The 25,029-nt window shown below is 37.0% G+C and overlaps 1 protein-coding gene across 1 annotated transcript in view; it reads left to right on the top strand.

The window, feature by feature from the left end:
• The first annotated feature begins 9,400 nt into the window (after positions 1-9,400).
• The window catches only part of LOC149067543 (ras-related protein Rab-11A-like), a 30,931-nt gene continuing 15,302 nt past the window's right edge, over positions 9,401-25,029 (top strand). The window contains exon 1 of the mRNA XM_089252425.1: positions 9,401-9,923. Within this exon, the coding sequence (XP_089108551.1) occupies positions 9,884-9,923 (40 nt within the window). The 5' untranslated portion in view covers positions 9,401-9,883. The remainder of the gene's footprint in view (positions 9,924-25,029) is intronic.

The raw sequence follows: 25,029 nt of genomic DNA, 5'->3' as shown, positions 1-25,029 counted from the left end.
GAGTCTTAACTTTCAAGCGGCTTTGAGATGGGCAGACTGGCTCCATCCCGTCTTCTACGTAGTTGCTGCACCTTGATCGCCTCATGACCGCTTTCCTGTAAGGAGAGGACCCTTCTTCCTCCAATGTCCCCATTGGAGGAAGAAGGGTCTAGGCCCTTTACGACATAACTGTCGGGTTTGTCAGTTTCTAGGGTGAACGAGTGAAACTCGATTCCCTTTTCATTTAAGTGCCTGGTGACGGCAAGATGATCGTCTGACGGCAGAGTGCGTCTAGTTCCCTGGCCAGTGTCCTCCATTTACCATTGGCTGTGACATAGATAGGCGGAACCTTGCGTCTTCTGCGACCATGCTGCGTTTTGGTTGGTCCGCTAGAGCTGGAGGCGGAGCTTCTGAGACCTCCTCATTGGGTGGCGTTTCTATTGGTTCGCTGGGAAAGGTGGGCGAAGTGAGGGTATCATCTGAAGATGCCACATTTTCTTCCAGCATCGTAGAGTTTCCCGATGGCGGGAAAGGGACCGGCGAGAAGATGGGTTTCCCGGTCTCCTCAGCACGCTTTTCCGGCTCCTTCTTCGCCTGTTTGTATCTCTTGCAAACTATCTCGCAGTGGGTCGGATCAATGATGACAGTCATCAAGTAGAAGTTGTCGATCAGCTCTGTTCGGGCGTTGATCTTCTCCCCTTCCGACGTCATCTTCTTAGCCCTCACGAACAGTTCATGCGTCTTCCTAAAAAGGGAGAAAGTTTTGCAGGATCGTTTTGTGGTCAGATTCTCCTGAATTGCTGCCACTTGTTCCTCGCTCAGCCCAAACATGAGCTGAGCTATAGCCTCTACGATCTCTGTGATCCGCTCGGCAGGTTTCTCTTTCTCAACATATTCAAGCTTCTGGAACCGGTTCTAGACAATCTGTGGGGATATGTTCATTCTTCGATCTCTGTCTTCGCGGTCTTTTGATCAGTTCGGATTTTTTCATAGTCTATAAAGTTCGGAATTTTCTAGTATGATTTCCACAGATGATGCTTTGGGTGTAGTTGGATTGGTTATGGCACTGAAAGTCATTAACTCAAAAAAAAAGAAAAAAACGGGTAACGTGGTGCAAAGATTGGTTAAAAAAAAGGCAACAATATTCGCACGTTACATTATTACAGGAATTGAGATTTGCACCAAAAGATTGGCATAATTTTCTCAGAATGGATCAAGATACCTACTCAAAGCTTTTTCAATTCCTTTCGGAAATTGCTTCGCAAACTGTTTATTTTTTTAACAACACTGTCTCTGTTCGCTAGAGAACCGCTGCTCCGCGGAGCCCTTGGGGTCCTTGTGCACTCTCCAGGGGCTCCGCGGCCGCTCTAGGAAAACAAAAAAAAACCCATTAAAATTTAAAAAAACAATTATAAATATTTTTAAATAGTAAAAATTAAATCAGTAACTTTAATGAATAATTAAAAACGGGGCTCCGCCATAGAATTATTTTACTAAAAAGCGAGTCAAAAAAGGTTGAGAACCGCTGCGCTAGAGGATCTATTTCTCTCATTTTCCACACCAATCTCTCATAACTATCATCTTTCTTAATTTTATTATGGTAATCTTTAGTTCTTAGCAGCATCCGACCAGCGGGAAGGTTAAGTGTAAAAAGGCCACAAGAATAGTGACGATCTTCATTTTATAGACGAAGATCGAAGTAGCGCATGCGCCGCTACATTCCTTTGTATGATTTTTAGACTGAAAAACTAAAATAATACGTACCATTATAGTGAAATAAACCAATTAGTTATTCGTGAAAATACAATACTTTGAAAAATGAAAAAGTAATGAATATATTCTCGCGGCTCGGTACGATTGATGTCACGGCCCGGCGGTTGAGAAACACTGCTCTAGAACAGTGGTTCTCAACTTTGGCAAGCCCACAACCCAGTTTCATTCATTTTTGTGAGTGGAAGGCCCAGTCAAACACAAGACTAACGGCAATTGAATGAAGAGAAATGAAACGGCTGATCATTCGCGGCCCGGTATGAATGAGGTCAGGACCCGGTACTGGGCCGCGGCCCGGCGGTTGAGAAACACTGACCTAGTCAGTTTATGGGCTTGCTGCGGTGACGATTACGTTCAACTTTTTAGAAAAGAAATAGTGTTTTTGTTGCCGTTTGTTAGCACGGAGGTTGTTGAACGGACGTTTTCTTCGTATGCTTACATAAAAAATAAATATAGAAGCAAATTGAACGCAGCTCCGGATTTGAGTTTGTATTTATCCTCTTTTGATCTTAATTTTTCAAACTTTGTTATTCAATACAGTCCCAAATATCAAATTTTTTCCCCAATCTTTGTGTTAGTTTGTTTGCTTACTTGGAAAATAAAAAAGCTAAATAATGAAAAAAAATTGACTATTTAATTTAACGTGTACCTTTTTTTGAAGTTTTCGAAATTTGTAATGGGTGAAACGGATTGGGGGGAGGAATTCTATAGGATTCGGGGTTGGGGGTACGCGGAAAAGAACCGAACCAGCTGGAGGTACGTGGACTGAAAAAGGTTGGGAACCGCTGGCTTAAGTAATGCCGTGAAGAGATCGGACCTCACTACAATCGCAACCATCGTTATTAGATATTTTTAAAACATTGTAATAAGCTGGAAACCGGCCTTGTTCCGTAGCCATAATAATTTTTTACGCGACCGTATATAGGCTACTCCAGCCGTCACGTCATTGGATGCCGTATTTATCCTTCCTGATGCTACGATCCCATTGTACTTGCCACTGTCAAAGTAGTTCGTTTGTACATGGCTACGTGGTAGTACATGTTGATCCGCATTAGGTAAGCTGGTGGCATCCTTAGCTAGTCGGTCGTTTCAGTATGTATAATAACTGGTGAATTCTGTTGAGACGTTCAAACTGTGACATTCATACTTGGGTGACCGCATGACAGGGCCGTAGCCAGAAATATATTTCAGAGGAGGCAACTGGTGTTTCGAGGGTGGGAACCAAAGTGGTTAAACAATATAATTTACTATGGTTTTCCCATAAATTTCCGCCATTTTTTCACATTTCAAGAAGGGGGAACCGGACCCTCTGTTCAATGATTTAAATTTATTTATTTATTTATACAATATTGATTGGCTGAGGCCTATACAAGGAAATGCGGAGGTGAAGTTAGACAGAGACGATTGATGTTGCAAAGAAAATCGGATACTGTTGTATAATCAATAATGTTTGGCGGGAGGTTGTTCCAGTCGGTTATTGTACGAGGAAAGAAACTAAATTTGAAACAATCTGTGGATGCAAAGATGGGTTTCAATTTTTGTGAATAGTTAATTCTTTTTGAAAAGTATGAAGCTGGAATTAGAAAATTCGAGGTGTCAATATGAAAATGGCCGTGAAGAATTTTAAAAAGGAAAGATAGCTGAGAGATATATCTACGGGTAAAAAGCGGTTGCATATTGAGTTGGCGCTTGATTTCAGTGACGGAGGAAGAGGATGACTAACAGTTTAGAATGAAATGGGCGGATTTATTTTGAATAGATTCTAATTCGTCTATATTGGAGAGAGTATGAGGGTCCCAGATTTCACAGGCATATGAGAGTACAGGAAGGATGTAGGTTTGGAAGCAGAGATGTATGAGGTGACGGATGGAGCTTTTGAAGTTCCGACGAAGAAAAAAGTTTATGGAGACACTTATGTGAAAGACGCAATCAACATGGAGATTCCAACGGAGGTAGGCAGAAATAATTGCACCCAGATATTTATAATTAGAAACTTCGGTGATCAAGGAGTTATTGATAGTGTAAGAAGAAACGTGGGGAAGTCTTTTGTGAGTAATTCTCATAAAAACTGTTTTTGAAGTTGCCAGGACGAGCACCAGTCAGAGACAATACTGAGGTTATTTTAGAGAAATGCGTGGTCAGATTCTTTGTGTAGTGTGTGGTAGATGGAGTTCTGGCTCTTGAAGGAGATAACGGTTCTGCGGTTGGTAAGGAAGGCTTCCACCCATTTAAGGTGTTGATCACATAGGCCAAGGTTTTGGAGCTTAAGTAGAAGTTTATTGTGGGGCACCCTGTCAAAAGCTTTAGAGAAATCCAAGAAAATTGCATCCGTTTGGACGTAAATATTGAATGAGAAAATATTCAATATCTCAATATTCGTTTCAAAAAATACTAGTGTTAACTTCGAAATCCGAAGTTCATTTTACTAAACATGGCGAGTAACACATTTGAGCAAAATTTCAGAATTTTCGGGGTGGCAGTATCTTTTTTTAATCTTATGGATGAACTCAAAAACATCTGCAACCTTATATAAAATCGTAATAATTAACATCCACTTAAAAATTTGAAAAGTGTGAACACAACAAAAGATGGAAAAAAACTGGTTTACTTTCTCGATTGTATAGGGTTATATCGTTCTGCAGTTTAAAAAAAACGCCAAGTTATACATTTGGTGTACGTTTGGTGAATTTTGCCGGATTTTTAAGTGACGTCATCAATTTTTAAAGCGTTATGACTCATTAATTATGGGTCAGATCAAAAAACGGAAAACACTTTTCCGTATTAGTTTTTCACAAGGAATCACGTGTGTAATTATTGGGCTGTCGATAGTTACCACCCTGTATATCCAGTCCGTGAGGACAATGAGCCGATATTGCCATATGGCGATGTGGCAGGGTATCTTTCGGTTTGACGGATACTCTGTTCCACCTTCCCCTCTCCCGCTACGGCCTTCTTCAGGATCCTTATTGAGAGAGACACTAGGACACTAGAGTAATTTTTCTATCGCGACCCTATTTTTGAAAATATGTGCAGTTTTTTTCATCGTAGCTCAGTTAAAAAAATTCGTAGTATTTACTAAAATCATGGACGAAGATAGTATGTATAACATATAAATTATATTATGATAACTACGACAAACATTTGTGAATGTTCATTTCATATTTTTGTCGTGCACAACAAATGCTGTACGTACATGCCAAATTCAGGTTGGTTTTCTTTTCATTATTTTTTCCCTTTTGATCCCCTTCTTTAGAGATTGTCATACGAAAAATTTAAGGGAAAAAACTCCAGTAGGTTTTCTGGATTCATTCATGTCCATGAAAAGGCACGTATAGGCTACATTAGCGCGCGGATAATGCAATGAAAGCATTCGCAATCGGTTGTTCAGTAATTTGTACGGTGTTGTGAACGATTCTACAGCTGTTTTCATTGGACCCACCTGGAATCGGTTTTTTTAACGAATACAAAGGAAAGAAAGGAACACAAAGGAAGTTTGTGTACCCACGAGCGGATTAGAACCGCTGCAGGGGGTCGTGCGTTGCAAGATCGGCTCGCTAGTGTATACGCGCCTAAACAAAATTAAAATTGGGCTGTTTTTCCCTTCGAAAATATGGGATTTTAGGAGAATAGATTGATGACATTGGGCCACAACTAAGGGGGAGCAGGACAAGGGGGCACAAATTTACCCTTTAACCTCTCCTTCAGCATTACGAGGGGGCACCTAAATGCGTACTTGCCCCGGCTGACCAAGTATCTAGTTGCGGCCCTGCATTTAGAGCCAGTGCCATCACACATGGGCCCACCCTAGCACCTCAAATGAAAAGGGGGGTCTCGCGTTGAAAAGATCTCTTTACAAATTTCAAGAGTAAGTATAATAAACTAGTAAGCACAGGTATTGGGAGGGACAGGGAAGACACAGGTATTTAGGGCTATTATGCTCTTAAGACGGCCCTGATTAGTGCTATAATAAATGAAATTTTTGTTTTCGAAAGTAACACTGAATTTATTGACACAGCACCAAACCAACACCACTGTAATCAATATACAGTCGAACCCACTTATAACGTCCCCATTTAGAAAGTTTTCCTGCTTAGTACGACTTATTTTCATGGTCCTACCACTAAGTATAATTCTCATTAAGATTTCCCGTTCAAAGGGGGTCGAATTTCAGAAAAACCCCTTCTTAGCTAGTCTACGTCATAAAATAAAACCAAATATAAATATATAACTAAAATCACCAAATCTCATGATTATAGCTTCGACGGTTTCGCCTCAGCGTGATTTCTCTCTGTCACCCTTAAACCACCTTATGACCCCCTTAGGGATCGAATTTGGAAAAACCTCTTCTTAGTGAGACTTTAAATCTCGAAATGAAACTACTGAATAAATTTCATATTCATAGCTTGAGTGGTTTCTGCTCTTCGATGATGAATCAGCCAGTCAAGGACATGTTATTTTATATGTATAGATGGGGTATGGTTGTCGTGGTCCCTCTCCTATGGATAACTCGTGATAGGTAGGTATGGTTGTCGTGTTCCATTCTGCTGATCACGTTTTTCGTTTGGAACAGAACGTGTTTGTTTTTCCACCTTGATAACGGCACCCATGAGTAACGTCCGAAGCATATATCGGTGTTTTGTACTTTGTTATTTGTCCTCATCACGTTGTCAATATTTTTCTATAGTTTCTCAGGCGAAGTTATTCTCTTTGATTAATGGTTCTTTCCATGGTTAAAAATTCGCAGGTGGTGGCTTAGCTGTGGATGTGCATACAAATTAATGCTTCAATGAATGTTTTTAGCCACAGGCAACCAGTTATTAGAAACATCACGAGGGCTCAAAAATATTGGGAGGGGGACCTCAAGCCTTATATTTACATAGGTACATATGGAGATATGGAGATCATAACAAACATTGGTGCCAACTAACACAGGCGTGAAGTTCTTGAAAATATTATGAGGTGCCACACAAAAAATATCGGGAAGTCTCATAATGACAGGGTGGGGCTCGAACCTAATATTCCCACAGGATACCATTAAGATTTTGGCAAATGTTGGGGGGGGGGGTGCTCGGGCCCATGGGAAGGATACAAGTTTACACCAATGCTGTGAATGTTTATACGGTTTGTTTTGTTTTTGTTTCACACATAATTTTATGCTTTGACCGATCGTCAAAAGTCTCAAAGAAATGGTTCTGGCCCATGGAACGGATGCAAGTTCACACCTATGATGTGAATGTTTATACGGTATTTGTATTCGTCGTCACCGGATGTCGACAAATGCGCACGCGCAAAGTGAACAAATGATTTTCGATATTCCGAATTCGACACACGTGTCCATAAATGGTTTTATATCTCTGAGACTAATCATTCCATCCAAGTGAATTAAGTACAGTTTTGAAGAGGAATGTATGTTTTACAACTCGTTTTGTACTTCGAGTATGTATCTCAAAAACTCGAAAAGATACGAGTTTGTCAATTTGAAAAGTTTGAAAATGTTCTGATTCTCTCTTAAAATGTCGCGATATATAAGGACAAAGTACAACCAGAATTACATGCGGAAAGAACAAAATTCCAACAATTATAACACTAAAAACGCCAGCCCGGACCCAAAACCAACGCGCAGTACTGTCGCGAATGTGTACCGTGATGCCTCAAGTTCCTCGGCCACCAATTACACTAGTCTACAAAATTTCAAAAATTTTCTGCTTCCGAGATGAAAATAGCCATTTCCTAATTAATTCAATGTGATGAATACGAATATGACAAAGAAAAAGTTGAATTGGCTACGGTTTTTTGTAATGTGTACGCATTATTGAGAAAAAATGTATATATCTAAATATTACACTGCTCAACAAAAAAATATTTTTTCATGTTCTTCAGGCATTTTAATGGTTTTAGGGTATATCGGGGCTCCTGATTTTGAATTTGGCATTGGTTTTGTCAGGTTGGCTCTAGTTTTTGAGATAAATGGAAAATTACATTTCAGTAGTTACACATAAGCAGCATATAAATCCCATTGTTAAGAGTATGCATTATCCCAAAAACTAGAGCTAGTTCGGCAAAACCAATCCTAGATTTGGAATTGCCACCCCAATATCACCCTAAAATCACTGAAATTGGCAATTATTTATTATTTTTGTTTATAACGCAGTTTCAATGCGATGTGTTATGTTTCATGCTACTTATGCTATTACCATTGAAATTTAATTTTCACTTTATCTCAAAAACTAGACCCAATTTGAAATTTTTATTGTCAGATTCTTGTTCAGCACCCTTGAATTAGTAATATTCGGCTACTTTTGTTTCGGAAGCTTTTTGGCTGCAGACTAGTGTTATTGGCGAACCGCTGATTCTGTCTGTACTCAAAAAGATATGAGGCTGTGCATTTGGAAAAGTTTATTAATTTCTCGATTTTTCTCAAAATATCGCGATATATGAGGCAAAGTAAAACCAGAATTGATAGCCGTGTGTATTATGTCTAACTTGATTGCAGGAAACGGAAACATAAAACCATGTACACTGAACAGTATGAATACATGCGCTTTCAACATAGGTTACCAGACATCCTCCTAAGTTCTGGAAATTTCGCCCTTTTGTTCTTCTTTTCAGGTTTTCGGAATTATTATTTTTTTTTTCCCAAGGAATTTTTTTTCCATTTTGAAACATGTACCTCTTCATTGATATGAGTGGTTTTTCCCCACTAGCCGTCGAAATTCCCAATTTTTTTTTTTTTTTTTTTTACTTTTTTTTACCAGTTTTGTTTCAGTTGGAAAAAAAATTATTGTTGTGGCCAGTTCTACTGGTCAGAATAGTGACGCTGTCTGTTGTGGAAATTAAGAGAAGTGATGTTACTAAGGGTGCGTGCGCAAGCGTGCCCCTCTCTGTTTCGAATCTGATGAGCCCATTTCAACATAAACTAAACTGTTTCTTACAAAAATTATTTAAACTTATTTGACTGTTAATTGATAAATGATTACACAAATATCAAAAGGTAGGCCTAAGATTAAAAGTTAAAATTCACAGTTTTTAGTTTTTTTCTAAAAGTTCTTGATAAATAACAGCTTCTCTCTTTTAGCCCTCTTTCATGACGCAATGCCCCTCCACTTAGGCTCTAACCTACCCAAAACCAGTGTTGAGCTGTGACTAGCACAATGCGGGTGATTTTAATGGTCGATTTTGCGTAAATACACACCAAAACCGAATTTTGTGCAGCTTTGGTATCACGGGGAATCATTATGTATTAATTTTTAACTAGGCCGGATAGTATGGAGACCGGATAGTCGCGGGTCTGATAGTCGAGAGTCTACTAGTATAACTAAGAATGTTGATCTCTTTTGTTTGTCATGATGAACGTTTTATTCCATGGAATTCATTTAAATTTACTGCAATTTGCAGTAGTGCTTCATTTCTTACCATCGGTAATTTCTCCGTGATTTTAACAATATTAGGCTGTGGCGTCATTTTTGGTGATAATTTGCAACGGTCCCGTATTTTCCTTGGAATTCCGATTTCCCATATTTCTTCCGAGAAAATATGGTCAGTCTATTTTCTTTTATCTTTCGGTATTGTGATCAAAAGAACAGTCTCAGAAGCTGAAAGCTTTGTATAATAAAATCAAGTATTGAGATTAGATTTTTGTTTCTTGTCCAAAGAGTTTTTTTTTAGTTGGTGGCGGTGGCGCTCCAGCAACAGGGAGGTGGCATTTCGTTCGTGAGCAGCCATATTGTTGTTTCTATCGTGATAATTGGTATATAATTTGAATAAAATTTTGCCATGGTTGTAGGTTTTTCAAGTTCGGAAATAATTACCTTGACGAATATCGTTGTACACTTATTTTTTGAAAGTGCGAAAAGGAAAAGCAATGCAATATTATATTAGGAAACTAAAATAATCTATTACGTTACGGTGACGCAAAAATTGGTGGTAACTAGGGAAGTTGGCTCAAACGCCTAGATTTATCAGTTAATAATTATAATAATTATAGTTGCTTTTAATTAGAAGTGTGGTTTTTAAATTAACGTGTGGTGACGGACGGAATCTCGTCACGAAAAAGATTTTCCACCGTTTTTTTTAGCTAATTATTTATCCGGTAAAAAAAGCCTCCAAGGAACTGTAATAGGGAAAATAATATAAAATGGTCACCAAAGACGACGAATTCGATTATCTATTTAAAGGTAAGCATTTTAATATTTATATGTTGCTTTTCACAAAAAATTGTTTTGAAATTTGTTAGCATTTTAATGAAAGTGGGTGTGGGTTAGATCTATCCTTGCTGTTATGTATATAATTATATGAATGTATAATTTAGTAAATGAGTTTTTAAGCCACTTGTTAGGTTTCATTTTTGCTCTGATACATTGAATTGTTTCCTTGGTTTTTAAATGTGGCAAAGTGCACTTTGTTGACACTTGTAGATCTGTTTTTTTTTTTTTAAAAGATCGGTGTTTCAAAAGTACTGAAGGTGGATTAAACATAAGATAGTTAATAAAGTAATATGATAGTTAATAATACTCCACTGAATTTCAATAAAACTTAATTTCGATTAGAAAAGAAACTACAATGAAACTTCAATATAATGATACTTTATGGATATTGATATCGACGCTGTGAGATAAAATATTCTAGAGCATGCATCTTCAAGCTGTTGCTCGGGAGCACCACACCCAGAGTGCTCGCAAGCACTTGATTAACATTGCAATTAAACATCTTGTGTAAATTATATTCAAGGGTTGAAATCATCCTGATTTCATGCATTCTTATGTTAAACTTGCCGTAAGGGTGCTCTTCTTTTGATGGGTATGGGCAGTGCTCACGACTGTAAAAAGGTTGAAGACCTCTGTTGTAGAGAGATTATCGCTATATCAAGAGTCAGCAGGGATATTCACATTAGACTATACATATTTTCAAACGACTTGTAAAATAATGTTAAGGGATTTATCAATATATTCAGTATCATTGTGTAGCAAGGTCTCGCTGTATTAGCAACTCCATCAAGTAATCAAGTTTAAACTAAATTATTTGTATTGCCATTGGCTTTAATTCATTCCTACATCATTGATATTCCTAGATCAAAGTTGTAGGCCAGTGGTTCTGTACAAGGATTTCACAGATCCCTTGAGAGTTGCTATGTAGTTTTCAGGGGTCTGCGAGCTTCAATGAGAAAACAATGTTTTTACATTATGTACCGAATATTATTCTGTAAAGGGGTGGTCTTCGTCTTATTAGCAAAAGGGGTTCCGTGGTCTTATTGGTATGAAGGGTTCATGGAGCACAAGAGGTTAAGGACCATTCCATTCATGTAGGCAGGGAAGAAATAATGGCATTTGATACAGGGCAGTGGTTCTTTACAATAGGTGTACATAAGGTTGACAAATCCCAGGTTCTAGGTCACCATGATACGTATTATAAAATCGGTATAGGCACCTAAAATTTTGCATGTGATTGTTAAATTGGAGTCAGTGTATAACACAAAATTTTTTTATTGTTACATAATGTCTTTCAACATGAGAAGTTATGAAGCTCCAGAAGAGTTGAAAAAACATTGCTTAGGACCATGTTTCTTTAATAAAAACCATGTTCAACTCCTAAGAAATTCGGCTGGTGCCTAAACATTTTTGGGAACAGCTTTGATATACTGTTCATCTTGGCGACTTTTTTGGCACCAAACATGTCAGATGGCCCGACCAAAAGTCACCAAGGCCGTTAGACAGCAAGGTCGTTTGTTTTAGTGCCAAAAAAAAAAAAAAATCACCAGCATACAAAACAATAATAAAAGCCCATTCAAATATGAAAAATATCACACACAAGAAATATAATAGTAGAAACATAAATAAGATCTGCATTATAAATTATTTCTGGGTTAATAAATATGATATTTAGCTGTAGGGTGCCACTGACGTTCAATCAAACATGAAAATGCTGAAACCAACCAGCATAATTATAATGAAAATATCACTAAGACTAAACATCAAAACAATATAAGGTATCCACTCTTAAATAAACAAAGGCCCTGTATGTTGTATAAATATATTCTATGTATTGTAAATTAAAACCAGGGTATCCAGATTCTTTTAAATAAAATAAGAAAAATAAATAAAAAGTATACAGGGGCATATCCTGTATGCAGAAAAAAGGAATAAATATTGTAATAAAGGTACAACCTGAGAGAGATCCAGTAATTAATCCGACCCCCACACTACATCCGATCATTTTCTCTTCCTTCCGTATATATAATCTCCCAACTGTTTTTCAAATCATTCAAAACACCACAAAAAAAACTAGAGCGCTGCCTGGTATCCTGAAAAAGAAAGTTCTAGAACAAATATGGCAACTCGACGTCATTATGACAGCCTTGGCAAATTATCGTAAAAAATCGCTAATGTTCCCAATTCATATAAGAGAAAAGTGCTCGAAATCCGTCCCAGCCCTAAATTCCTCCCTTCTGCCATCTTGGGAAATCACCAAGAAACTCTTCAGAACCATTCATTTCACTATTTGCAGTGAGGCAGTTGCTTTGCTCTCTTTATTTACGTTTTAATTTTTCAAAAATAGTTATAACTTGCTGCAGTGTGAAATAAACTTTGAACAGTTATATTTATGCCCATCATAGTCATACACAGAATTTTCTCGAGGGAGGTTTTCACATTTTTTTTCTTTCTGAGGGGGGTTTAAATTTTTTCCTGCAAAATAACACTATAATCGTGGCTAAAGGGGGGGGGGGCGTTAGAACCCCAAAACCCTCTTTGCGTACGTCAATGTTTATGCCTTATGGAAAGATTTTTTATCAGTTAGAGATCAATAATTATAGATCGCTACTTGAATATTGTGTTAGTCGTGTAACTGTAGTAATTTAGTCAGGAGAAGTCGCAGTTTGATATAGCTGAATTCTGAATCCCTCTGAGTATTGCTGGAAAACTCATGTATATTCTTAGGATATAGTCGATCCCGTTTAGAACGTTTTTAACTTAGATCGTTTTCCCGCTTAGTAAGACTTATTTTCGTGGTCTTAACTCTAATTCTCATTATGATTTCCTTTTAAAGTATTTTCCCACTTTTAACGTATTATCATGGTTTTTCAAACAACCTTATAAGCAGGATTGACTAGATATTTTTTTTCTGGCTATAATATTTATTACTTATTTTCTATAAATATAGGAAAGTAATATAATATAAATATAACTTATTGTATATAATATATCTAATGAATATAAGCAACTAAAATGTGTAGATAATAATTCGAGGGAGGGCAGAATTGGGACACTGATGAAAATCCAAAATTTCCACTTTGGTTATTTTTTTGGTTAGGAAAAATTTATTCAGTACAATCACACTTGCAGCACGATTAGGTATTTTACGTGCTATAACACGTCAGTGGCATTTCTGACAGTAAAACCCCTCTTAACAGACATCCCTCAGATGTGGTCTCCCTTCTTTTATGGCCAAATAATAATTTCCCCTTGTATAATAAAAATATGCATTTCAAACCAAATAATTAACTGTCGTCCTTTTTTATGGATAATTTTTTTGTCCCACTAGTGTCCGCAATAGAGATATTACTTTATATATAGATTTATTTAGCAATCACATACAGAAAACTTTAGGCACCAATAGTGATTTTTCTAGTTGCCATGGGAACCAGGCGCTTGCAATTTGTCAAATCCCGATTTAACCCTTGTAGACTGTTTTTATCATTTATATATGCTATTTCACTGCACACCAACTCCGGTCATATATCGCCACATGGCAAATTCCAAATAGTGTAGTTGGGTGTGAAATAAAGGTGCCATCTATCAGTGATTGCCCCAGGCTTGATAGGTAAAGAACTTTTCTTAGTGTTCTTTTGGCTGTAATCGAATCCATGGACTGACTGCCAACTTCATACTGGAAGACGAACATCTTACCACTGCGCCACGTGGGTGCTCAATTTATATGTGCTGGACTCCTTGTGAAAATCTGCATGATTGGGCTTGATAAATCCCAAGCAAGCAGGTCACCATTAAAAAATTGGTACTGGTGCCTAAGCTGTTCTATGTCTGATCATTAAGTTAGTCTGATGATTAGGACTGGGCGATGTATTAATTTATGTAAGGCGGATCACCGATGTAAGGTCCACATGAATATCCCAATTTTCAACACGACGATGTATCGTTAATTCAATGTCTAATATCTGAGGAATCCGACGTAACAACATCAGAGTTGAAATGATGATGTCGATATAACAAGTGCGCTTGCGCAATGTTACATTGATATTACTGATATAGTGAGTGCGCTTTGCCATTACCTTCTTACAATGTTCTTACATTGGATTCCATTGATATTAAACATCGAAGTTGAAATGACGATGCCAATATAGCGCATTCCTTATGGGAGGGAGTAGACATGGAAATAAAGAGAAATATTGATAAATTTATAAATTTAGTGTTTAGTGGGTATGATTGGATTTGGGGGAAAATATTCAGTTATTTTGAACTCTGCCTCGCATAAATTAGAATGCACGTTTTCAGATTTTTTGCTCATTGTTTCAACACATACACGTGAGCATGGGTTGTGTAGAGCTTGCTGTTGGGGGATCTTACAAATTGCTAGAAGTTGGTCGCTCTGGATAAGGTGGGCGTATGTCCTGTTTCTTGTCCCATATTTTTTTTTCATCCTGACTTTTTGAGTTCCCATTTTTCAGTCGAAGTTTTCTTGAATTTGTTATTTAATCAAAAACGTCTATAGGTAATTTTCAATGGATTGAGTACAATATCATAATGCCATGTAACATTGCATTTCACTTGGAGGGGAGGTGATCACCACCCCATAGATCCTCACCTTCATGTGAGCTTGTTAAAATAGTTATACTCTAGTAGATTCCAAACAGTGTGCCATGGCACCGGAAGCAGTGACTGATTAATGTAATTTTGTGGGGTGGTGGTGGTATGGGATATACCCCCAAGAATTAAATTTTTTCTTTATCTCATTGGAGAGATGGTCGTATCTTCTTTTAATCTGTCAGTGACTGGTAGGCAGTGCCGTCTTAACGCATGGGCCCACCCTTGCATCGAGTGAAGGGGTCTCATAGTAATCAGATCTGATTAAAATTTACTAGAATTTACCGGGTAGGGCCTCAGAAAAACCACTTGGCTCGGGGGCCCATGATGCTCTTAAGACGGTCCTGCTGGTAGGTAGGGGCAGTAATGCATGTTGAATTTTCTCAAGGAGGGGTTTATCTTTTCCTTTTCTTCCAAGGGGTTTTTTACTGAAAACAACACCATTGCAATCTCGGCGTACCTCTTCTCTCCCACCTATGCCAGTGATAGGGTCGTGAGATATATTTCAAATTAAATTATATTGAAGATGATGGCAGGGCTTTGATTTCTAAATGGTGTGCCATGGCACCTTCGGGTGCTATGTTATTCTGCGGATAGTTTTATTAAACAATGTAGTGGACTGATTACGAAATAGTGATATGCCCACCCACTCCTTAATCTTCTCACAATATACCTGTATATGGTGAGAAGAGAAAAGAGAATTATATCTGTGGTTGCTAGTAGGCCTATTGTTTTTGGCACCAAGTCATTCGTCATTGGCGGCAGTTAGTCTTATAGGATACTGAATGAAAAAAAAAAATTTCGAGTTTCTCTCCCCCTACCCCCTATAAGACTGATTATGCAATCTTTGGTGGTGGTCCCCCTTGTCCTACTTTTTCTAGTTTTTTTGAGTGGCAGCTTTGCATACATCGATACATCATTATGTTGTGATGTAACGTTGACGATGTATCATGATGTAAAATTTTCAATATCGCCCAGTCCTATACTGAGGACAATGTAAAATTCTTTGAAAAGTAGATTATCAAGTCCTGGGTCACTTGAAAAACGATTATTTAGGAAAAGCTTACTTTAAAAAAAAATGCTTTTCTCTCCTTAAAAATTTGACTACTGCCCAATTTTTTTTTTCAGATTTGTTAAGCTATGATACACATTCACCATACCCAGTTGACTAGTTAAGTGTGAGTTTTGTTGCTGGACCATTCAATAAACTGAAATAGATGTATTATTTTTTAGTTGAATTTTGTAATCGTAACATTTTGTGAATTGATTTTAAAGTTTCACTCAGATATTTGAGTATTAGAAATCGTACAGTCAGACCCGCTTATAACGAACATAGACATGACAAAATTTCATAGGCCTATAACAAAGTTTTTCCATGTGCTGAGAATTTTGTTTTACTTATCTATGCTATTTTGATTGCTTACAATGGACATTATTTCAGTAAAGTATGTCTATAACAAATTTTCAACCGGTTTTCAAAATGAGTTTTCACGAGTGTCTTTGTAATCTTACCCAGTGCCATAACTAGCATTCCTGTGCACATAGGCGGAGATTGACTTGGAAGTCTAGGGGGGGGCAATGTCATTATTGCTGGGGGGGGGCACGATGATGATAATTCATATATACATATATACATTAGATCGATCGAATCCACCTTTGACGCTGGGGTGGGCAATGCCCCCCCCCCCCATGCCTGTGCAAGAATTTGCATTCAGGCCCCTTCTGACCCATTCTTGGGCCCAAAATGGCCACCTTCCAAGTGGGCCCTGTGCGGTTGCACCTGCCTAGTTATGGCACTGATCTTACCCATGTCTTATCTGTAAACTTACCTTTCTGCAATGTGTGGTTAGTAGGCTACTGTAAAATCCTCTTGTTTTATTTTTATTTTATTTTTCTGTTAAACCTTATTTTGTTTGCTGAAAACTTTAATTAGGAAGGAAAGACAGGTTATTTCCCCGAGAATCACAAAACACTTTTAATGCTTATTTGCTGATCTTTAGCTAGATTTGGACATTGGTTGTGATGTGTGGTATCCTGTGCGTCCCAAAGCAGAATGTTTTGCATTGTTCTGCAACAAGCCCTCGGCTGACTGGAAATGTTCTGCAGTAAAAGTTCCCATAATAGTGTTTTTTACATAATAGTGTTTTCTTAAAATTCTTTCAGATTGTTCTGCACTAGAACTGATTGTTCTGCAATGTACATCACAGATTACAGCATATTCTGCTTTGTGGCCTGTGCGAGTTGATTTTTTGTGAATTTCAAGAGTAAAAGCGCTATTTGTTGTATGAAAGGCAAATATGAAAAAAAAAAGTTAATGAAGCAATTCTCTCTGAATTGCCTTGAAGTTTGGTATCAAATGATTTTGAAAAGCGCAAAGAGGAACTGAAGATTTTTTCAGATGAACTGGAAATCTACAAGGAGAGATTCATAAAAGCTCTTTTTAAATGATTCGAAAAAAAGAGGGACAAAAACCATTCCCGTAACTGGGCGCTTGGCAAAAGAAACACATTTTCATGTTTATTAGACATAAATTATTTCAACTCAAAACTTTCAACGTTCGCAATCATAACATGGAGAAAGAAACAAATTTTTTCATTTATTTTATTTCGTGCTTTTATGTGTTTTATAGCATACTAACCACTTTCCTGCCAGGTGGATTGGGTATTTAATAAGTAATATTTTTATTAACACATTTTGACCTTGATTAGTATAATCTCTACTTATTTTAGGAATAGTCAACTTATATTGGAAAATATGTATCGTGCATTTAAATTGTTTCATTTTGCTCAAACGCATAAGTTTTTCAGCCAGTATAGATATAAGTTCACGTATGATGAATAAATTCAGTGTTTTTTCCAACTTTGTTATAAGTGGGTTTGACTAATTCAATTTTGTAGCATTGAAAGTTACGTAATGTTTTTTCTTACACTGGAAGGTTTTTTTACTAGAGATAAAATATGATTTTGAAGGCTTTTCAGTCTGAGATGTTGCAAAAAATAGCTAGTCCTACAGCATATACAGGGTGATTCAGAATTCATCTTTTGAATTTGGCAGGGAGGTCTGGAATAGTATAAGAACAAGATTCCATGTAGGAACGTATGGTCCCAAGCATACTCGTGATGTAGTAGCTCATGCAGTGGCATAGGAAGTGTTGTGAACCTGTGTGTGCTCGTCTTGAGTTTTATGTAGGAAATTGACTTCTAACCAATTCTGGAGGTTCCTGGACCCGTGCCACAAATTACTGTGGCTACTGAGCATTCGCAGCACTGCTGGCTCTGACCAAAACTGCTGTTCTTTAAACAATTTTTATCTATAATTAATTTCTTTGTGTAGGATGCCATAAAAACCTTGTGTACTAGATTCCAGCTGACAGTGACATGAACCATGTAGTAGAATTATCAGTTGCTGCTGGCAACTTATGTGAAATGATAATCATTTTCCAGAATGTTTGACAGTCGGTGCAACAGCGTTGTTAGTTCTGCATTCTAACAAATGCTCGTAACATTGAGCCTGCTGTAACTCTGCAATAATGATGAAGAAATAAATTTTATTTGAATTATCACACTCGCTTGTACTGCATTCTTTCACTTTCTGGGTATATTTTGCCCCTCTACATATTTGCAACCAACAAATTTAAACGAATTATGAATCACTATAGCTTCAAGATAATTACAAAATTGCATTTTTACTGATTTCATGAGCTGATTCTGTGAACTTTGATGCTGCTCGGAGCAGGGTTGTGAAATTTGCTCCCCGGGTAGATACCCATTTCTCCCCCCCCCCCCGGGGGGGACTGGGTTTCTTAGCCCAAAACGCAGGGTTTTTTTGGGAAAATTGCTTGTTTTTGACGAAAATGTATTGCTTTCAGGTTAAAATTTTATTTTATGGTTTATGTATTCCAAAAATTACATAGTGCAGTGTTTAGAATATGTATATTTGAAGTATTTAAGATTTTTTGGGAGCAAAAATGTGATAATTTCTTGGAATCAAACATGTTTTTATAATTCTACCCTTTTTTTTTATGCAAGCATTTAGGTGCAAGATTCACATATTAAAATGTTACAAGAAACCACAAACAGAAAATGTAACCATGAACTTAGATATGTAATATGTGTAAACATATCCAAAGAAATTGCTTATTTATAATATACAATAATTTTTCACACACAACAAATCCTTGTATAAATAAATTGAAGCCTCTGTGAAGAAATAAGCCAATGTATGTAAACTGAATTTTCATTCAAAAAATATTTACATGTTTGCATTACTTTTTTATAATTTTTTATACAGGTACATGACTTTCATAATTTAAATATCAAGAGACAATAACTATCTCATAATGAAAAGAAAATAACTTTGTGGGATTCTTAAATTGAACATTGGTAATGAACACCAAGTGAAACACAACAAAAAGTAGTTTTTCTCCGAAGCTAAGACCTAACCAGAAAATAAGCCTTAGCTTGATTTTTCAAGATGCTCATAAGCCCAACCCCGAAAATTAGCCTGTTAAAATCGTCAGCCAGATGAAGGCATTCTGTAGGTCTGTTGCTATACATGACAGATTGTCTTGTATAAAGTAATATTCAATATATATATATAATATTGACATTTGTATTTAATGATAATTCGTTATTCTATAGTTTTAAGGTAACAAAAATGGCTAATTCGGACAAGTGGAAAACACCTCTAGAGTAATGAATCCTCAGAATGATTGCTACCTCCTCTTAACCAGATCATTTTTTAATTATTACTGCTCTTTTAAAAATATTTCAGAATTTAATTTAATGAAGCAGGGATATTCAACAGCGAGGAATTCAAGAAAGAGAGAAGCATGTGACTTTAGCTCCTGATAGTTTGGGTTCAATAAAAAAAACATTATGGTTCTGGTTACATAGCTAAAGGTTTTATTTTTGACAGATCAGGAGAATTTTGGATGCATTTTCTGCAGGGTTCGAAAAATTCGGAGAGAAAATTTCAGGCACCATATTGATTTCTCAGAATTTTCATTATCCAAAATTCATTTATTTTACCACAAACACAATCTTCTTGCTGCAGTTCTACATACAACTCAAGGTTCAGATACAATTATGCAGAAGTGGGTGTTTGTGTGAACAATTATTCCTTAATGTATGGTCAGTTTTATTGATCAAATACATAGTTTAACAAGCACCAAAATGTATATTTAGACATAATATAAGATTTACACAATACTGTACATACATGTTTAAATTGAGTATTTTGAGGTTGTGGGGAAAAAGGAAATTCAATTTTTCCCATTTTCTCCAAAAACAATGGTTTTTTAGAAAAACCCGCCCGGGCTGGGTTTTTTTAATAAAAAAAACTCTGGTTTTTACAACCCTGACTCGGAGCCACACATAACTGGGGGGGGGGTGCATTAGACATTAATAGGCCTATATAATATGAAATGACTGGTATAGAGTACCAACTAGGCATGCTGACTTATTATACTTTGCCTTATCGAGAACTTGGGGGTTTAGTTCAAAATCATATAGGCAAAATCGGGGGTTCTCAAACTTTTCCCACCAGCTGTTCCCCCAGAGCAGTTTGTCCTTTGTCAGGGGCCGTCGCTTTGCAGCGCCTCGGACAAATTTTGGCGACGCACCAGGGTGCGCGGCGCACAGTTTAAGAACCCCCAGCTAAATCATCAACTCTTTGCTCTGCTTGATCGCCTGTTTCTTACATTGCATATGACTTGGCTCTTTTTTAAGCTACACATTAGAAAAATCTCAAACTCCACAAATTATTTTGATGCATAGCACTGGCCTATTGAAATTGTTAAAAATCTTGTTTTAGAATGCAAGAATCAGTGGAATTGTTGATTACCAGTAATCTCGTGTACACAAAGTTACAAAGCCTTTTACAGCTATATTTAGACATTCACTCATCTGAAATTTTTATTCAAAATGGGTCCAGTTCCCCTTTGTTTCAGATATCCTGGTAGCCCATTTTCTCTAACATCTTAAAAAAAATTGAGTTAGGCTGTGTCATAGACACGCGGCAAATTTTGACGTGAATACGTTTTGTGCCTTGAATCGCGTGGTAGTTATCATTGGCTTTGTCTTTAGAATAGCTAACAAACGATATCAATGTCGTTTATTTTAGTTGTGAACTGCTCGAGATATAGTGAGAAAAACAATTTACGGATCGGGGCAGCGGGTCTTGTACCCAGATGGGAAGAGATACTAAAACCGAAGAGATCTTTTTCTCTCATTGAATGCACCTTTTGCAATGTGCATTCGACGATACCATTGCTTTTGACTTGCGTTGGGTACTTCCTGAGATATGAGCGTTCTGTTCCGGATAATTTTTCCACACGACGTCGAGGTTGAAAAACAAGAAGCGGTTCGACGGACAAACACAGATTTATTTACAGAACAGCAATTTACACGTATTTACAGCCTAATCAAAGAGCTAACAACTTTCTCTCAACGTTTAAACACGACTGACTTTTCATCGAATCTCTCTATTCGAGTTTCCTTGAGCCTGTCTAGCCTGCCATCTTGTGAGCGCCGCACTATTTATAACCCCGACAGAAACTTCGAGAAATAGAACATTCCACAAAATTCTATCTTACAGTTTCCTAGTCGGAGGCGCTACTGTACGGAGGGGTTGGACCACTGTCTGAAGGGGCGGGGCTTTCTGGAATGTTCTCACCAATAGCATCCCTATCCGATAAACCGAAACTGGCATCAACCGATTTCGATATTTCTGAGAGCCATCGATCAAATCGCGCTATCTATCGCCTACAGATCGTAACAGTTCAAAGAATTTCGTCACGCAACTTTTTGCTATCGCTCCCAGTATCGTCAGGTTTAAAAGACGTATTCTCTCTCACGTCAAGAAAAGCTAAAATACAGTAGACTTTCGATAATATGGCCCGTCAGTAATCCGACGTTTTTAGTCGAGTATTCTTCGAGCATTTGAGAAAAAAAAATTTCATTGCGCAGTTTATATTTAAATGGGCTTTTTTTCAATTGACTTTCGGTAATCCGGCACACCCTCGTCCGATATGTGCCGGATTAGCGAGAGTACTGTATACTGAGCTCAAGGTTAGAATCAGTTTCAGGTTTTCGCAAGTACGTATTGCTTAAAGCGATAGGTATTGTTCAAAACCGTATCTTGTATGTTAGCCTTTAACACTAGGTTTACCGAAATTTCTTAAATACCTATCTCTTGTATCGAAACGGGTCAAAATGACCCGCCCGGTGAACCTAGTGTTAAACATCCTAACTTGTAAAATTGTAGAAAATATTTAAATTTTAAAGGGTTTGCCGTTTAATAAAACTATAACCAAGCCCAACCCCAGTCTATCGCCATTGTCGGCATTTCAGTACCATTTTTACCTATGGCGAGTTAAAAAAACTTTCATAAGTGAGTTGTGCTGGAAGTATGTGTGCGCAGTGTTCGCCAATAGCGTGATTCAAGCATCAAAGTTCGGTTTTACTCTTCTAAACTTTGTTGAGTGAAAATACTTCAAATTTCACGTAATTTTTTTAGTAATTTCTCACATAAAAATACCTTTTTAACAAAAATACGCAAAAAATTTTGGACAAGAAACTACCCTTCGAGAGAGAGGTCGCCAATGTAAATAAACTAAATATAGTCCCCAGTCTTATTTTCTTGGTGGATAATAGCTATGTAAATAATTCTTTATATTTTTCAATTTTCGCATAATGTAATGTAAAATGCCTAATGATAACAGTACATGCGCTGTTGACCCTTAAGACTCCGATTTTTAACACCCCCCCCCCTCCTTACGCAGTTATTTTAAAACAACACGGACACATCATATATCTTTGAGATGACTCTGGCAGTCACTTGTCCGCGCTATCCTCTACCGAATGATCATGCGTCGAGTAAATCAATTATTGCTAATGCAAAGCCCTTAAGGGCTCTAACTTTCGAAAGAAAAGTATATTTATCAATAAGTCTGCATAAAACGCTATGGCTTCACGCAAACTCGCTGAGCAGATGGCGAAACCAGATGAAGTGGGTATGGGCCACTACTGCAGTGGCAATTGGGACCCCAGCTTACCAATTATGGTTATGGTTTGCGAATTCACATTTTCAAGCGTGCCAAGTAATTCGAAGTTTATGACGGCCGATTTTTTTACATCAGTCGGTCAAAAAGTCGGCAGTGTGAATAAGAAATTTATTGCATTTATTTGTTTCTTTACTTCTGTTCCCATCACCCCCAAGCCTAAATGTTTTACCAAAAGTTCTGAATCACCTGTATGTACTGAGCTTTTCGTTATACAGTCAAACCTCTTTCTCAAACTCTATTTCTCGAGAAACTATCTCGAAAAATGAAATTCCTTGCATTTAATATACTAAATCAATGCGTTTTCACCTCTGTTTCGAAGTAATTTTCGAAAAACTATCTCGAAGGCCAAGCCCAATTATAGTAAAAAAGAAAACATGGAAATTCCTTTTCTTTCGTGCAAATATTGCTTTTCTTCGGACGCGAAAGAAACTGATAAAGAATTATTTGTATTACAACCCATTGTGTTCATGGATCTTGTCAATCATAGGTGGATACTATGATTGACATGGGGTGAATGCCATGTGGATGACTTGTTCAGCATAGCATTAAACGTTACGAAGTCATTAAACGTAAGAAAGTCAAACGTAACGATTCTGGAAGCCGGCCAACAGACAATTCAAAATTGCTTCAAGAAAGCTGCGGGTTTGGAATCAGTCATCTCAGTGAAGAATCAGATGTGGAGGTTCACTTGAATTTCAACGATTCTCAGAACAATTTTGAAAATGAAATTTCAAAACATTGGAGCATTACTATACACTTCAAGCTAGAAATTTCATTTTCCGATTTTGTGTTCACTACAAACTTGCAGCACTTTGACTGATACTGGAATTATTACTGTATGTATAGCTGACTCGGGTAACGAAAATACAGATGTTCCAGATGCACTAGGAAGAAGTAACAGTAAAAAATGATTAAACGCATGCTGTAAAAACTCTGCACCATTTTCTGAAGCAAATTGAGAAGATATGGCCCGAAATATTTGCAGCTCTTGCTAGTATAGATGGAACTGTAAATGCTCCAAGAGCAAAAATTATGCATCCATCTAAGCGTACGGATTATTTTAAATAAGGTATGTAAATGAAATTGAATTGAACAAAAAATTTGAATGTATTTATATTGTATTAATATATTTGCACACAGTGTGATTGAACATTGTTTAACTTAACCAATAATTTCATTAGTATATAGTAAAATATAGTACGGTATTTTTAGTTTTTATCAATCGAATTTTTAGCCATTTATGGCGTGTTTTATAAGCACGCCACACTTTCCTACTAAAAACTTTCTCAAACTCTATCTCGAAATTTTTTCGGTCCCGTCAGTTTCTAGATAGAGGTTTGACTGTACTGAGAAAAATTATGTAATTGTCTTGTGGTCTTGACACCGAGTTTGGTCACGAAGAATTGAATTTAGAACTCATTTAGTTTGAGATAACAGGGTCCTTGACTCTCCAAGAGTCAGCATTCATGTGAATGGTTTTTTTATTTTATGGTATGAGCATTCGAGGATAGTATTCAAATGGGTTTCAAGTATACTATTACGTCACGCACATTGAAGTGGCGTACTCCAAAGTTTTTAATTGGAGTGAAGCGAGAAGTGTAATTGTTCAATTAATGAACAGTCAGATGCACTTTAGCGTCTTTTGTAGACATCCAACAGCTGAAGATGAAAGTGTGGCGAAAAACATTTTAAGGACTTATTCTTATCCCGAAAATAAGCTCATTCTTTCTGAAAAGAATGCAAATATAAAGTAACGCGTAAAATATTGTATTTTACGGGACGCATTTATCAACTGTGATGTAGAGTTGCTTACGCAATGCCACAAAGAAAAGATGGCTGTATTTTTTTGAAATCCTCAATTTTTTTCGAAAGAACTTCAGTCAGCGGAAGAAATATTACGAAATCGAGTTGCGTTCTTAAAGGGTTACGATATAAAAATGCGAGGTCTTTTTTCATTCGATAACAATGCGCAATAAATATAATGGAATGTTATTGAAGGTTGATAAAAAAAGATTGCGTTAAGTACAGTATTGTGTGTTTCAAATAATGGTTGAGAAATTTTTAATTCAAATATGTTCAGCGTATGCTGTAGTAAACACTTTTTACATTCTTTGATTATCTAATATAATTTTTGATAATGCGATTTTGTAATATGGTGAAAAGAATCATTCGTAATTTTTGTTTTTTTCGATCGAGTTCTACGATTATTTGAGTCATTAGTTAAATAGAACATGGATTCACAACCTTTTCACGTTCGCAATACCCTTGAGACTGAGATACGATTTTCCGATATCTAGAACTTGAACTGCTGTGGCAGACCACGTGGAATTACTATTTTACCATTTTAGACATGATTTTATTCCCTCAAGTATGGTATATCATTTGGGTAGTTCTTTTTGGGGA

The sequence above is a fragment of the Pholcus phalangioides genome, unplaced genomic scaffold (assembly GCF_987345545.1).
Source record: "Pholcus phalangioides strain wild (caught in Gottingen) unplaced genomic scaffold, Ppha-v1.0 ptg000029l_1, whole genome shotgun sequence".
Classification (NCBI taxonomy): Eukaryota; Metazoa; Arthropoda; class Arachnida; order Araneae; family Pholcidae; genus Pholcus; species Pholcus phalangioides.
Note: the sequence above shows the minus strand (reverse complement) of the source record. Positions and strands in the feature narration are given on the sequence as shown.